The sequence below is a fragment of the Condylura cristata genome, unplaced genomic scaffold (assembly GCF_000260355.1).
Source record: "Condylura cristata isolate star-nosed mole 26May11 unplaced genomic scaffold, ConCri1.0 scaffold00011, whole genome shotgun sequence".
Classification (NCBI taxonomy): domain Eukaryota; kingdom Metazoa; phylum Chordata; class Mammalia; order Eulipotyphla; family Talpidae; genus Condylura; species Condylura cristata.
The window spans coordinates 39,943,937-39,957,282 of NW_004567112.1; the positions used below are offsets into that span (position 1 = coordinate 39,943,937).

The window sequence follows — 13,346 nt, forward strand, 5'->3', positions numbered from 1 at the left end:
TATGATCACATTTTTCCAACGGAAAAAGTTGTGGACTTGTAATAAAAACCTGAGAGGATAACAAGGTAAAATTTATAGGATTTTTTAAAAAAGCTAAGATAACATAAGACAATACAACTAGAAATGTCAGGGATACTAAAAAAGAACTATAACCCACTCTATGTTTCCATTTGTTCAATAAATAAATATTCAGAGTCTATACGAATATTTAGGCTGTTCTAGGAACCTGCAATATATATTAACTAGGGGGGCAAAAAACGCCCTTCATTTTCTTACTGCACTTATAGATAAGTGGTAGGAAGACAGACAGACAATAAAATAAATAAAATGTACATTGAAATAGGTTATAAGTTTTAAAAGTAGAACAGGATATGGAGCGATCAGGAACATGTAGTTTTAAAAAGGGTAGTAAGGCCCTCCCTGGTGGCACAATAGGTTATAAAGCACAGCACTAACAAGCTATCTGCAGTATGAGTTTGATCCCCAGCCAGGGAGGCAACCCACATGACGTGGCATACCTCTCCTGTCCTGCCTGCTGCTCTCCTCAGCAGTATATTCTGGTCAATCTGCCTGTTTTGTTCTCCACTCTGTCTCTGGTAAATCCTCTCACTCCTCCCACCTCCCATATCTCTAGCCTGTACCCCAGTAAATAAATAAAATCTTTTAAAAAGAAATAGTGTAGTATGCAAGGTAGGCCTCATTGAAAAAATTATACTTAAACAAAGACCTCGAGAAGATTTTAGTATGAGCAAACAAAAGGATGAAGCTGCCATCAAATGAGATGGAGAAGGTTAAGTGTGGAGGATTCTGTTCATTTTCATTTTGGTGGGGGAGGAAGCAGTTGTTCAGTTTTAGAGATGTTTATTTTAAAATGTCACATAACTTAAGTGGAGATGTGAAGTACCCAGTTGACTGGAGAAAGTGGGAGGAAGGTCTGACTTGATTCACAAATTTGAAAACTGCATTAAAAGCCAGCAGAATGCATGATAACATCACCAAGGAAATTACTTGTAGAAAAGAATAAAGAACACAACTAAGGGATTGGAACTAGGATATTCTTAGGGAAAGTAATAATACTGTTTAGTGATTTAACTAATACAGCGATAAAGGAATATTAGCAGAGTGGAGGAGAAAAAAGGGGCTCTTCAAAAAATGAAGATAAATGAAGAAATACTAAAAGATACATATCACTGCTATTCAGTTTAGCAGACAAGAGACAGGCTCATATTTCCAAATTTCTGTCCAGAAAATGGTGGCACAAGTAGTAAAGCACAGCACTGCAGCACAAGTTTGAAGATATCCATAGTCACTGCAGCACAAGTTTGATCTCCAGCCAGTTTGGCCTTGGGCTGACCCACAGGCACAGTAGGCCTCCACGTCTCGCCCACTGCTCCCCTCGGCAGTGTATTTCAATCTACCTGTTCTACTCCCCTTTCAGTCTCTGGTGAATCCTCTCAACCACCCACACACCTCTAGCCTGTACCCGGTTCTTGAATGTATGAATAAATAAATCTTAAGAAAAAAAACTCGGGTGATAAATAGGTGTTTACCTGCTATTGGTTTAAAGACCTATCAATGCTCTTTAAGCGCTACCTAAATGTTCTACATATACTTTTACATGGTGACAGTCTTCATGAAAAAAGTGCTAAAGTTCATTTTCTAATGAGGAATATATTCTATTGAACAATGGGGATTAGTACACCTTTTTATAACGCAGTTTAAGCATCAAGTTCAGAGAAATATTTTCCTCATGTTGAAAAAGTATTAGTTATACACAGGGAATATATAACAAAAAATAAACATACCCTAAAACAATCTTCTCCCCTAAAATAAGGTTTTAGTCTTTCTATTCTAAATAGTAAAAATAAAACATTAAAGTAGATTTAGTTGACACAAAGTTACTTAACAAAAAATGTACTTTTTTCACCCTAAGGTGAAAAGATTTGAATCATACCATCTTCTTCATCTTCTGCTTCTTCTGCTTCCATTGGGTCATATTCATCTTGATTATTATCTTCTTCAGTTTCATCATCATCTTTAGAATCATCTTTTCTTTTATCGTCTTTCTGTAATTCAAAATGCCTTCAAAGTAAGCAAGACACCTCACCGAACATTAACTTCATTAAAGTAGTTTTACATTTTAGGCCTTTCAGAACAATACTACATTATAAGAATTAACATGGCGTGGCAGACCTCTCCGTCAATCTGCCTATTGTGCTCCCCACTCTGTCTCTGGTGAATCCTCTCACCGTCCCCTGCACCTCTGGCCTGTGCCCCAGTTCTTATATGCATAAATAAAACTTTAAAAAAAAAAATTACCAGCCCTCCCTGGTGGCGCAGCGGGTTAAAGCACAGCACTGAGAATCTAAAGCTGCTTCCGCATGCATGAGTTCGATTTCCACCTGCCCCGGAGGTGACCACATGGCGTGGCAGACCTCTCCTGACCCGCCCGCTGCTCCCCTCAGCAGTGTACTTAAGTCGATATACCTGTTCTGTTCCCCACTCTGTCTCTGGTGAAGTCTCTCACCGCCCCTGAGTCTCTGGCCTGTACCCCAGTTCTGTATGCACAAATAAATGAATCTTAAAAAAAAAAAAATTACCAGAAAACTTTTATAGATGTTTACATAGGCTTAATAATGGAAAGATTTAAATTTCTAGTAATACACTAAAATCTTTCAATTTGGTCTTTGTTTCACTATCTTGATAGAATGCAATGTCATTTGTTGGAATATAGAAGGCTATATTTTTGTAACTTTAACTGATTAGTCTATTGGACATGGAAATAATTACAGACCTTTCTTTCATCTCTATCTTCCTTTTTATCTTTATCATCGCCTGATTTTCTCCGCTTGGGTTTTGGCTCATCAGTTTCATCATCTCTGTCTTCTTTTTTATCTTTTCTCTCATCTTTTTTGCTTTTCTTTTCCTTTTCTTTTTTGTCCTCTTTCTCAGGAAGAGATAATAACGATTTGTATATTCTGACACCAAAATCTCTTTGAAGCATTTCATTGAAAAGTTCTGCAAACAATGAAACCTATAAAAAGATGCCAGTAATAATTTTAATAGCAATACTGGAAAATCTAGCAGCCAATAAATGATCAAATAACTTGCCATATCTAACAATTTATGAGCACTAACAGTAGTTATAGTAACTTATGTGAATGACAATGAGGGGCTCAAATACTGTTGACAGGGCATCCCAGGTGATGCAAGCGATTCAAGCGCAGTACTATGGAGCTATCCACAGCCACTGCAACCCAGGCGAGGGAGGTGACCCACATAGCATGGCAGACCTCTACTCTCTTGCCCATTGCTCCCCTCAGCAGTATATTTCAGTCACTTTTAGCCTATTCTGTGATCTACTGTCTCTGGTGAATCCTCTCACCCCCCACATCTCTGGCCTGTACCCAAGTTCTGTATGCATAAATAAATAAATCTTAAAAAAAAGAGGAACTCAAAGAGATTTAAGATACATTAACCAATCCAAGTATCTGTGATCAAGTATTTGATCACAACTCAAAAACATTACCTCAAATGAATGTTCTTTATTATCCTCTAATCTGTAGTCTAAAAGTACACTTAAAGACATGATGCTGCAATCAAACTTGCCACTTTTTGCAGCCCAATTTGGATGTACAATGATGGCTGGTTCATCAGGCAAAATATATCTTCTTTCCCGACGTTGGCGTTCCATTTCCTCTTGACGTTTTCTTTCTTCTTCCTATATATTTGAAATTTTAAGGTAATGGTTAAACCTCCATTTACAATGTGTATCGAGTACATTATTTCTTATGGTGGTCATACCAATAATAAAGACTGAAAAAGGCAATGTTTCATTTTAATAAGTAAGAGAGTAGCTTTTAGGATTTCCTAGCATAGAAAAAGCCTTCTCTCTCAGCCTTAGTGCCATCTTCTTAGAAGCCTCTGTGGAAGAAGAAGCGAATGTGCAGGCTGAAGCACAAAAGAACAAAGATGAAGCAGAGGTCCAACTAAGTAGTAACACCCATGGAAGGCATAAAAACAGAAATAAGGAAAGCTGGAAGCAAGGGATGCTGGTACAAACTGGTGGACTGTTTGCTGTCTAGAAGTTGCCTCAGTGAATCCAGAACATCCCATCACCATTAATGATCACTGCGACCACCTCTGAGATACCCACCTGGCTCATACCAAAACTAGCCCCTTTTGGTCACTTGCCCTAGACCCATGATATTCTGGACTACTACTATCTCAGTTGGCTGACTGTAACACATGCATAATAAACCATTCCTTCTGCTATCTTAGTGAAGAAAAAAATAAATAAGAGTCTTCTAAAGAAGGAGGGAAAGCAACTATACTAACATTAAAGACAAATTAAAATTCTATTTACATCACAGAGAATTCAGGGGCAAAGTAATGGCAGGATAATTTCTGCATTTTCTAAAAGTCCACATTAAAGTGAGAACAATCTAAATACCAAAACACATTCTCAACAAATGAGGCAACAACATATCTCCCAAAACTCCACTTCAATTAGATGAGAAAGTCACAAAACCCAAAAGGTTCTTATTACTGGCACCTGTGAGGAAAAGAAGGCAGCAATGGGAGGGAATGGTGGGGTTATCTGATGGATCTAAGAGAAAAACTGCAAAAACAGCCAAGAGGCATTCACTGAAAAGCAGGTCACTTGAAGTTTAGTTGCTGAAACTAGGCAGTTTTATACGTAAAAACAGTGACTGCGTACAGGGATCCAAGTTAAGATCTGAAGGGGCCTAGAACATTCTAGCTCTATGAACCTTGGCACAGCTGATTAACTAAGGCCTCCTCCAGGGCATAGGGCCCTACAACGAGAAGAAACATCTGGGAATAGAGTCAACAGTAAACAGGGACAACAGAAAACATCAGAGAAGGTCTTTTTTTTTTGGATACAAGAAAACCTCAGAATACAAAGCTCTGGGAAGTCAAAGTTTCATGAAGCTATAGCTAATAAAAATGTATGCAAACTAAATTCACATAAAAATTAGTAATAGAAAAATATTGAGGTCAAACCCCACACAAAGCTACTACTTTAGAAAAAGAGAGCAAGCTTCATATCCCTGCAGACAATGAAACTGGGCCAGAAAGACAGGGCCACGAGACAGATAAAAGAAGTCTTATCTTACTATTTTAAAGCATGCTAAAAGACATCAAGAAAATGTTTAAAGATGGAAAAGAACAATATAAATGAGAAATTTAAAATGAGGCGACAGAATTTAGGAGGCGGTAGAAATAAAATAGCTTCAGAAATTTTAATAATAAACTAAAAAAGAAAACAGCAAATAAATATAAGAAGTAACATCCTATTCTCAAAGTGATAAGAAAATTAAAAAATCAAAATGAAAGATTCAGAAAAAGTGATCAAGATAGAGAAAACAAGTAAGTTTAGCACATAAGATAGCAGGTTCCTTAAAGAAAACAAAACCAGAGGAACAGAATTATCAGAGGAACTGAACAAATTCAAAGCATTATGAAAATTTATTCACAGCAGTATTTTCCATAGTCATAAAGTAAAAACAAACCAAATGTTGAAATGTCCATTAACAAATAAATGGAAAATTAAAATAATGTTCTTGTAAAATTAAGTTCTTAAATTAGTTTATTTAAGTTCTTAAATTAGTTTATTTTTCAAAAGTCTAATAAGTATTTTTGGTGTGTTTTGTCAATATGTATTCTCTGGTTACTTATATTCTATAAATAAGTAAATCCAACTAGCATCTGTCTTTCAATTTCTGACTTACTTTAATTACTTCAAGATCCACTTATTTTGTCCCAAAATGCACTATTTCACTTTTTAAACAGCTGAGTAGTATTCTACTGACTACATATTCCACAATGTCCTTATTCAGTGACCAATTGGTAGGCACTTAGGTTGGTTACGTGCCTTGGCTACTTTGGATAATGCTCCTATGAATGCAGGAATGCATAAATCTTTTGTTATTTTAGTTCTCATTTTCTTTGGGTAAATACCTAACAATACTATTGAATCATGATATTTGCACTGTTATTTTTTAAGTATCATGCTAGAGCATTCTACAGAAGTTCTAAATTACATCCCCACCAGGATGAGAGTTGAGGCAGAAATAACAAAATGAGAATGAGGTATTATAGTATACTAGAAAATAAGGAAGTCCTCAAAACCTGGTGAGGACAACTGAAAAAAGCAGAGAAATCAACTTAGGGCTCCCAATAGCTTATTCAAAGATAATTTCACTATAAAACTAAATCCTGCAGTCTTCCTGGTGGTGCAAGGGTTTAAGATGCAGTACTATGAACCGATCCACAATTACTGCAGTACAAGTTCAATCCTCAGCCAGGAAAGTGGCCCACCTGGTGCAGCAGACCTCTCGTCTCATCTGCTGCTCCCCTCAGCAGTGTATTTCAGGCAATCCACTTGTTCTGCTGCCTATTCTGTCTCTGGTGAATCCGTCCACCCCCTGCATCTCTGGCCTGTACCCTAGCTCTTGTATGCATAAATAAATAAACCTTTAAAAAAATAATTGAATCTTTAAAAAAAAAAATGAAAATAGTTATAACTTATTGTAAAATAAGAGTCTATACACTAACATGGTAGTTCTCCATAATCACAAAACCATTATCAAATCAAAGATTTTTATAGTTTCATTATCTAAGGTCCCATGCATATCCATAATTAGATTGCTCCACTTATACCAAAGTTACTCTAAGTTTCATTCAGCATTTGTCATATCTCGTGAACCACCTTAAAAATCTAAATATTTTTTCCTTGTCTTTTATAACATGAATTTTTTTTTTTTAAACATTTATTTGTTTGTGCATGGGTACAGGCCAGAGGCTCAGGGGCGGCGAGAGGCTTCACCAGAGACAGAGTGGGGAGCAGAATAGGCAGATCGACGAAGTACACTGCTGAGGGAAGCAGCGGGCGGGTCAGGAGAGATCTGCCACGCCATGTGGTCACCTCCGGGGCAGGTGGGGATCGAACTCTTGGGGAAGTGGCTTTAGCTTCTCAGTGCTGTGCTTTAACCCGCTGCACCACCAGGGAGGGCCTATAACATGAATATTTTAAAAATGTTCAGATAAGGTACACTGTAGAATTTTTCATATTCTAAGTTTATCTGTTTTCTCACAATGAGGTTCAGATAAATGATTTTTGGCAGGAATACTTCATACATTATGAGGTATATTTCAGATTGCATCAAATTAGAAATCACATAGTGTTGTTTTGTATGATTACTGGTCTTCTAACATGGTCTCAGTATCTTTGCCTTTCAAATTTAGAAAATAAATGGAAGGTTTATGCATCCAGGAGTTCTACTAGGCAGAATGAGTGAAGCACAAAACAGCTCAAATAAGTCATCTCTGGATCAAGAATTAAAATGCAATCTAAGACTTATTTTTAGAGGTAGCAAAATTCTATGATAAGCACTTCATTAGATTTTACTCTCTCTTCTTAAAGGCTGTCAATCAGATTTTCTCATTTTCTACATCTAAATAAACCATATGAAGCAACTTATTATTTATTTAGAAGTAAGATAAAAAATATGAGTTGGCTGGGCCCTCCCTGGTGGCGCAGCGGGGTAAAGCACAACACTGAGAATCTAAAGCCGGTTCCGCATGAGTTCGATTCCTGCCTGCCCCGGAGGTGACCACATGGCGTGGCACACCTCTCCTGACCCGCCCGCTGCTCCCCTCAGCAGTGAACTTCATCGATCTGCCTGTTCTGTTCCCCACTCTGTCTCTGGTGAAGCCTCTCACCGCCCCTGAGCCTCTGGTCTGTGCCCCAGTTCTGTATGCACAAATAAATAAATCTTAAAAAAAAAAAAAAATGAGTTGGAAATAACTCCAATGTCTTTCAAGTAGAGAACTAATGAACTATGATATAATGACACTATAGAATACTACTAAGCAATACAAAGGAACAAATTACTGATCCACACAACAAAATGAATGAACAGCTAATGCACTGTTATGTTAAAAGAGGACAGGCTCAAAATGTTTTATGATTCTACTTACATGAGATACTAGAAAAAGCAAAATCACAAGAAAACAGATCAGTGGCTCTCAAAGGCTATAGTAGAAAAAAATGATTAAGGGCCCTCCCTGGTGGCACAATGGGTTAAAGCGCAGCACTATGAATCTAGCTGCAACCACTTCAGCACCTGTCTGATCCCCTATAAGGGAGGTGACCCACATGGCCCGGCAGACCTCTCCTGTCTTGCCCGCTGCTCCCCTCATCAGTGTACTTCGTCAATCTGCCTATTCTACTCCCCACTCTGTCTCTGTTGAATCCTCTCACTGCCCCTGCACCTGTGGCCTGAACCTCTGTTCAGTATGCATAAATAATAAATCTTTAAAAGAGAGAGAAAAAAAATGATTAAGAGGAACACAGGGAGGGAGGGAAATGCACGGGATTATGGTGATGGCACATGGGTAACTTGGTGATGGGAAACCTGCGGGGATTACAATTGAGATGGAAAAAAAAAATGTACAAAATGATGTAAAAATAGAAAGACCTGTTTTATATTTTGACTCTGGTTTATGCACATTTTGCAAAATGTGCATAAACTTTTGACTAAAAAGTCTAAATTCTTACTTTTGTGTAAATTATACTTTAACAGAAGTATACATACATGTATTCCAAGAATACCCATAAGCCAATTTTATATGTAATGTTAGTACAATATATTTAAAGGATTTACTACATACCTCTTTATCATCTTCAGATTTCCTATCATCCTCCTCCTCGTCTTCTTTTTCAGATTTCTCTAGCTCCTTTTGTTCTTCTTTTTGTTCTTCTACTTTAAGCTGTTTGGTCAATCGGGCTATCAACTGGGATTTTAATCCTTTAGAACTAAGAGCTCGACTTTCTAATTCTTTTCGGAGATCATTTACCTAAATACAGAGAACACAACACAACAGAAAGGAAAAAAAAATACTACTTAAGTAGTGAACAGGAAAAAATATTTTTGTCCAATTTATTTGAAAGAAACACTTTACATAGCTCATAAAATGTTTGTGGAAAACCCAAATTATTTTGTAAATAATTTGCAAATCTATTTTAATGTGCTTTATTCTTTTTTTAAAAAGATTTGTTTATTTGTGCATACAAGAACTGGGATACAAGACAGAGATGGGTGTGGCAGTAAGAGGATTCACCAAAGACAAAATGGGTAACAGAGACAAAATGGGTAACAGGACAGGTGGAATGAGTGAAACATACTACAGAGGGGATCAGTGGGCGAGACAGGAGAGGTCTGCTTGCCATGTGGGTCACCTCCCTGGCCAGGGATAAAATTTGTGTTGCAGTGGCTGCTGATAGTGCTTCACAGTGCTAAGAGTTAACCTCTTGTGACACAGGGAGGCCCAATTATGGGAAACTTCAATATTACTAGAAAAGGATGTGATAGCGACTTCTGTATACAACATTAGAACCAAAATAAACACAAAAAATATACACAAAAAATTTTAAGTGTGGTTGTGTTTGATATGACTGAGTAATATTTTTTCTATTTTTTAATGCTCCAATTAAAATAAATAGTCAATACATTTATCATCAAAAGAAAAACAAATTTTAAAACAAGGAAGTTAATAGTTAATAGCAAAGTCACTAGTTTGACAAAAAAGTCCTGCGATAAAGGTTTAATCTGCTTTTTCTGAAATCTATAGTACCTCATATGAAACCTGATAATGACAACTTCAAAGTAGTGAAATAACTATTTTAGTGATATACTATGCTATTAAAAAAGCAATGGTTAAAATAACAAAACAAACTAGCTACACAAAAAAGAAACCCTTTGGCGTAGCACAGAAGTTAAGCAAAAGATTGGTCCTTATGTATAAATACAAATAACCATCAGATCCTTATCTGATCTACAGACTGTATGTAGAATTTATAGATCTACATTCATATGATTAAGTTCAGAGAAGCAAAACTTCAGAAAGAACACAGGTCCAGAGATCTTAGAAAAAAAAAAACTAGTACAGGTTAAACAGATGTTTAAAGCATTCTTAAATTACTGTTTCTTCCCCAATTCAGGTATATAGCAATGTACCTTTTACTTTAAAATCATACTTTAAATAGTGAATAATTTTTATCCTGTATTTTTTTACCCTTGTTTTGAATTTAAGTTACATTAAGAAATTCTGCCTTTGAAGAGCTAAAAAGACAATTCTCGATGAAATGCAGATGGCCAACAAGCATATGAAAAATATTCAACATCACTCGTAATAAGGGAGATGCAAATTAAAACCACAATGAGATATCACCTCACCCTGGTGAGAATGGCACATCTTCAAACAACTAGCAACAACAAATGTTGGCAAGGATGTGGAGAAAAAGGAACTCTCCTGCACTGCTGGTGGGAATGCAAACTAGTACAACCACTATGGAAAACTGTTTGGAGGTTCCTCAAACTGCTAAACATGGAGCTTCCCTACAACCCAGCAATCCCACTCCTAGGTATCTACCCAAAAGACACAAAAACACTGATCCAAAAAGATACCTGCACGCCCATGTTTATTGCTGCTTTATTTACAATTGGAAAAACATGGAAGCAGCCCAAATGCCCAAAAGTAGATGACTGGATTAAAAAGATGTGGTACATATATACAATGGAATATTACTCAGCAACCAAAAAAGAGAAACACATGTCTTTTGCAGCAATTTGGATGGAGCTGGAAAAGATCATGCTTAGTGAGATAAGCCAGAAAGAGGAAGAAAAATACTGGATGGTTTCACTCATAGCAGGAGTATAATGGACCAGGCGAGAAAATAACAAAAATAATGAACAACCATATACCAGAGACATTTTGCAGGGGTGGAGTGGGTAATGGGATCAAAAACGGGGGTGGGGTAGGGAGGGAAATGCACGGGATTATGGTGATGGCACACGGGTGACTTGGTGATGGGAAACCCGCGGGGATTACAACTAAGATGGAAAAATAAAAAATGTACAAAATGCTGTAAAAATAAACTGTTATTAAAAAAAAAAAAAGAAAGAAATCCTGCCTTCTGGTTAATTCCTAAACCAGAAAAGAGTGTGGCTCACATATAATGCATTGAACAGACTGAACTGATTTATAAATTTACCTTTTACTTAATGTTTATTGTCAAAAGAATACCATTCATAATATTAATATAAATTATAAACATCACTTCTAATGGTTTTTATCTGAAAAGTCTTACTATTATTCTGAATCAGAGGTTTCAAATTAAATACAATAAATCACTTTCAAAATTACCTTCATTGTCTTTGGATCAAGTTTAGACCAATGGGTAGGAGTGGAAATTTCTTTAGCTTCACCATCATCCTTCTCTTCTTCATCCTGATATACAAAGAACATAATTAGTATTCTGAAACCTTAAAATAAAAGTAATTTATTTTTAAAAGTCTGTTGCTGATCTGTGCAAGGTCACAAATGTTTCAGATTGTCTTCTCCTAAAGTTATTATTTAGGCAAGTCCACGTACATACATTCTACCACTTTTAACTGATCACAAAGACACTCATCAGCCAATCAAAGCCAGATCTGTGAAACACAAAAGGGTGATAAATTATAACACAAAGGATATCAGGGATGCACAAACACTGCCGGTCTCCACTAACCACACAGTGTGTGATCTTGCCCCAATTTTCAAGCCACCCAAAGTTAAGACTGATTTAGTCAGACCTTTCAAATGTACCAAAGATGATGCCACATAGCCTGAAATTTCAAATCTCTCAGACTTGTGGTTGTCCAATTTCAAATATCCATGACTAGAACTGATGACCGTGAAAGAGAAAACTTTTTTAAATTTTAGAAAATGGCAAAATGTTTAAAATGGCTTAATACTGAATCTTGCTCAACAACTGGTCCCAGATTCCAGCAACTAGACCTATGATAAAAACAAAATTCTGTGCAATTTAAGCACAACTTATTTTCCTTTGAGGTCTCAGCACTCTTAAAGTTAGCATAAGAAGACAGGTTTTTTTTTTTTTTTAAGAGAAAAGAACATACAACTATACTGCTGAAAGCTGGATTACCAGTCGCTGTTACCAGTTATGTTCCTCCATGTGTGTTTGTTATGTAGTGTGTGGTGTGCATTTGTGCCTGTGTTCCTGTGCCTGTGAGAAGCGGAAATAGAAAAAGGGATTAGCGTTCAGTGCCTGTTCTCCATCAGCCTCCTTGCGTTCACCCTGAAGCTTCTCGACCAGCTGCTGCTTGTATCCTCGGGAGAGGGTTTCCCACTCTGAGCGGGTGGGAAGGCAATGCCAAACATCCGGGAAAAATAAAACCACTGTCTCCACATGAGCTGGAACTGTACGCCCCTTGTGGGTCTCCTCAGGGCGATGGTAGCGAATCTCTGCAAAACGGTACCTGTTGCAAGGGAAGAAGCATGTTGGAAAAAAAATTCTAAAATACATTTTAAAGACCCTAGTTCACTTGTAGCACATCAAGTAAAGAAATTTTGCTGCAAGAACTTGAGGTTGGTCTAAAGAAAAAAAAATTATCGAAGCCATAGTTCCTCTTTTGGTACATTTGTACAATATTTTATGGTTAAAAGAAGAATAGGTTCCCCAAGGCATTTTCAAGTTTGATTACAGAGCTACCCATATTTTAGAGAATACCTGAAGAAGCTGGATAGCTGTTCAGATTTCATGTGCTAAAAAAGAACATTCTCAATTAAGTCACAAGAAATATGCTAAAATACACAAGACAAATAAGCCTCAAGAGAAAATATGGCTGAACAAAAATAATCAACAACTACATCATTTTACATCAAAAGAATTATAATGAAATGAAGTTCTCTCTTGACGATCTTCTCCAGCTATGCATGAAATGAAAAGTATTTTCAACATACATCCAACTTCCAAAGTACAGCATAACAAACATTTAAATATTCGTTTTATTTTGATTAGTTCTTATTCCTTTCCCCCCCAAACAACTTTGGCACCAATAGACTTTTGCTACAAATGGGGATAGTCCTTTGAGATTACTTACATAATCCTGGTCGCTAAAATAAGGGGGTTTGCAAAGGGAAGACAGAGTAAGGGGAACTGAACAATGGGAGCATCTACATAAACTATTAGAAAAATATTTCTAATCAAGAAATGAATTGGTACTTACCATTGTGTGCATACACTTAGATCAATGCCTGTCAGAGCCTTACAACAACGAATAGCAGTCTTAATCAACACAGAAGGGTCTTTTTCTGGGTCTGGTCCATCCAACGAAGGAGACCAGTGGCCTCCAATGGCCATGGCTTCATCTTTGCCTTTCATGCCCACTAAAAACTAATTCAAAACCAAGAATCATTTATATATATTATGTAACATGTCAAATTACAAACAAAGTACTTGAAAAGGAAAGGGACAA

At 36.8% G+C, this 13,346-nt stretch overlaps 1 protein-coding gene across 1 annotated transcript in view; it reads right to left on the reverse strand.

Annotated features, from left to right (window-relative positions):
• Positions 1-13,346, reverse strand: part of CCAR1 (cell division cycle and apoptosis regulator 1) — a 45,434-nt gene that overhangs the window by 6,611 nt on the left and 25,477 nt on the right. The window contains exons 13-19 of the mRNA XM_012723747.1: positions 13,098-13,264; positions 12,137-12,347; positions 11,233-11,316; positions 8,698-8,883; positions 3,530-3,721; positions 2,795-3,034; positions 1,955-2,066 (exon numbers count right to left, since the gene is read on the reverse strand). Of these exons, the coding sequence (XP_012579201.1) occupies positions 1,955-2,066; positions 2,795-3,034; positions 3,530-3,721; positions 8,698-8,883; positions 11,233-11,316; positions 12,137-12,347; positions 13,098-13,264 (1,192 nt within the window). The remainder of the gene's footprint in view (positions 1-1,954; positions 2,067-2,794; positions 3,035-3,529; positions 3,722-8,697; positions 8,884-11,232; positions 11,317-12,136; positions 12,348-13,097; positions 13,265-13,346) is intronic.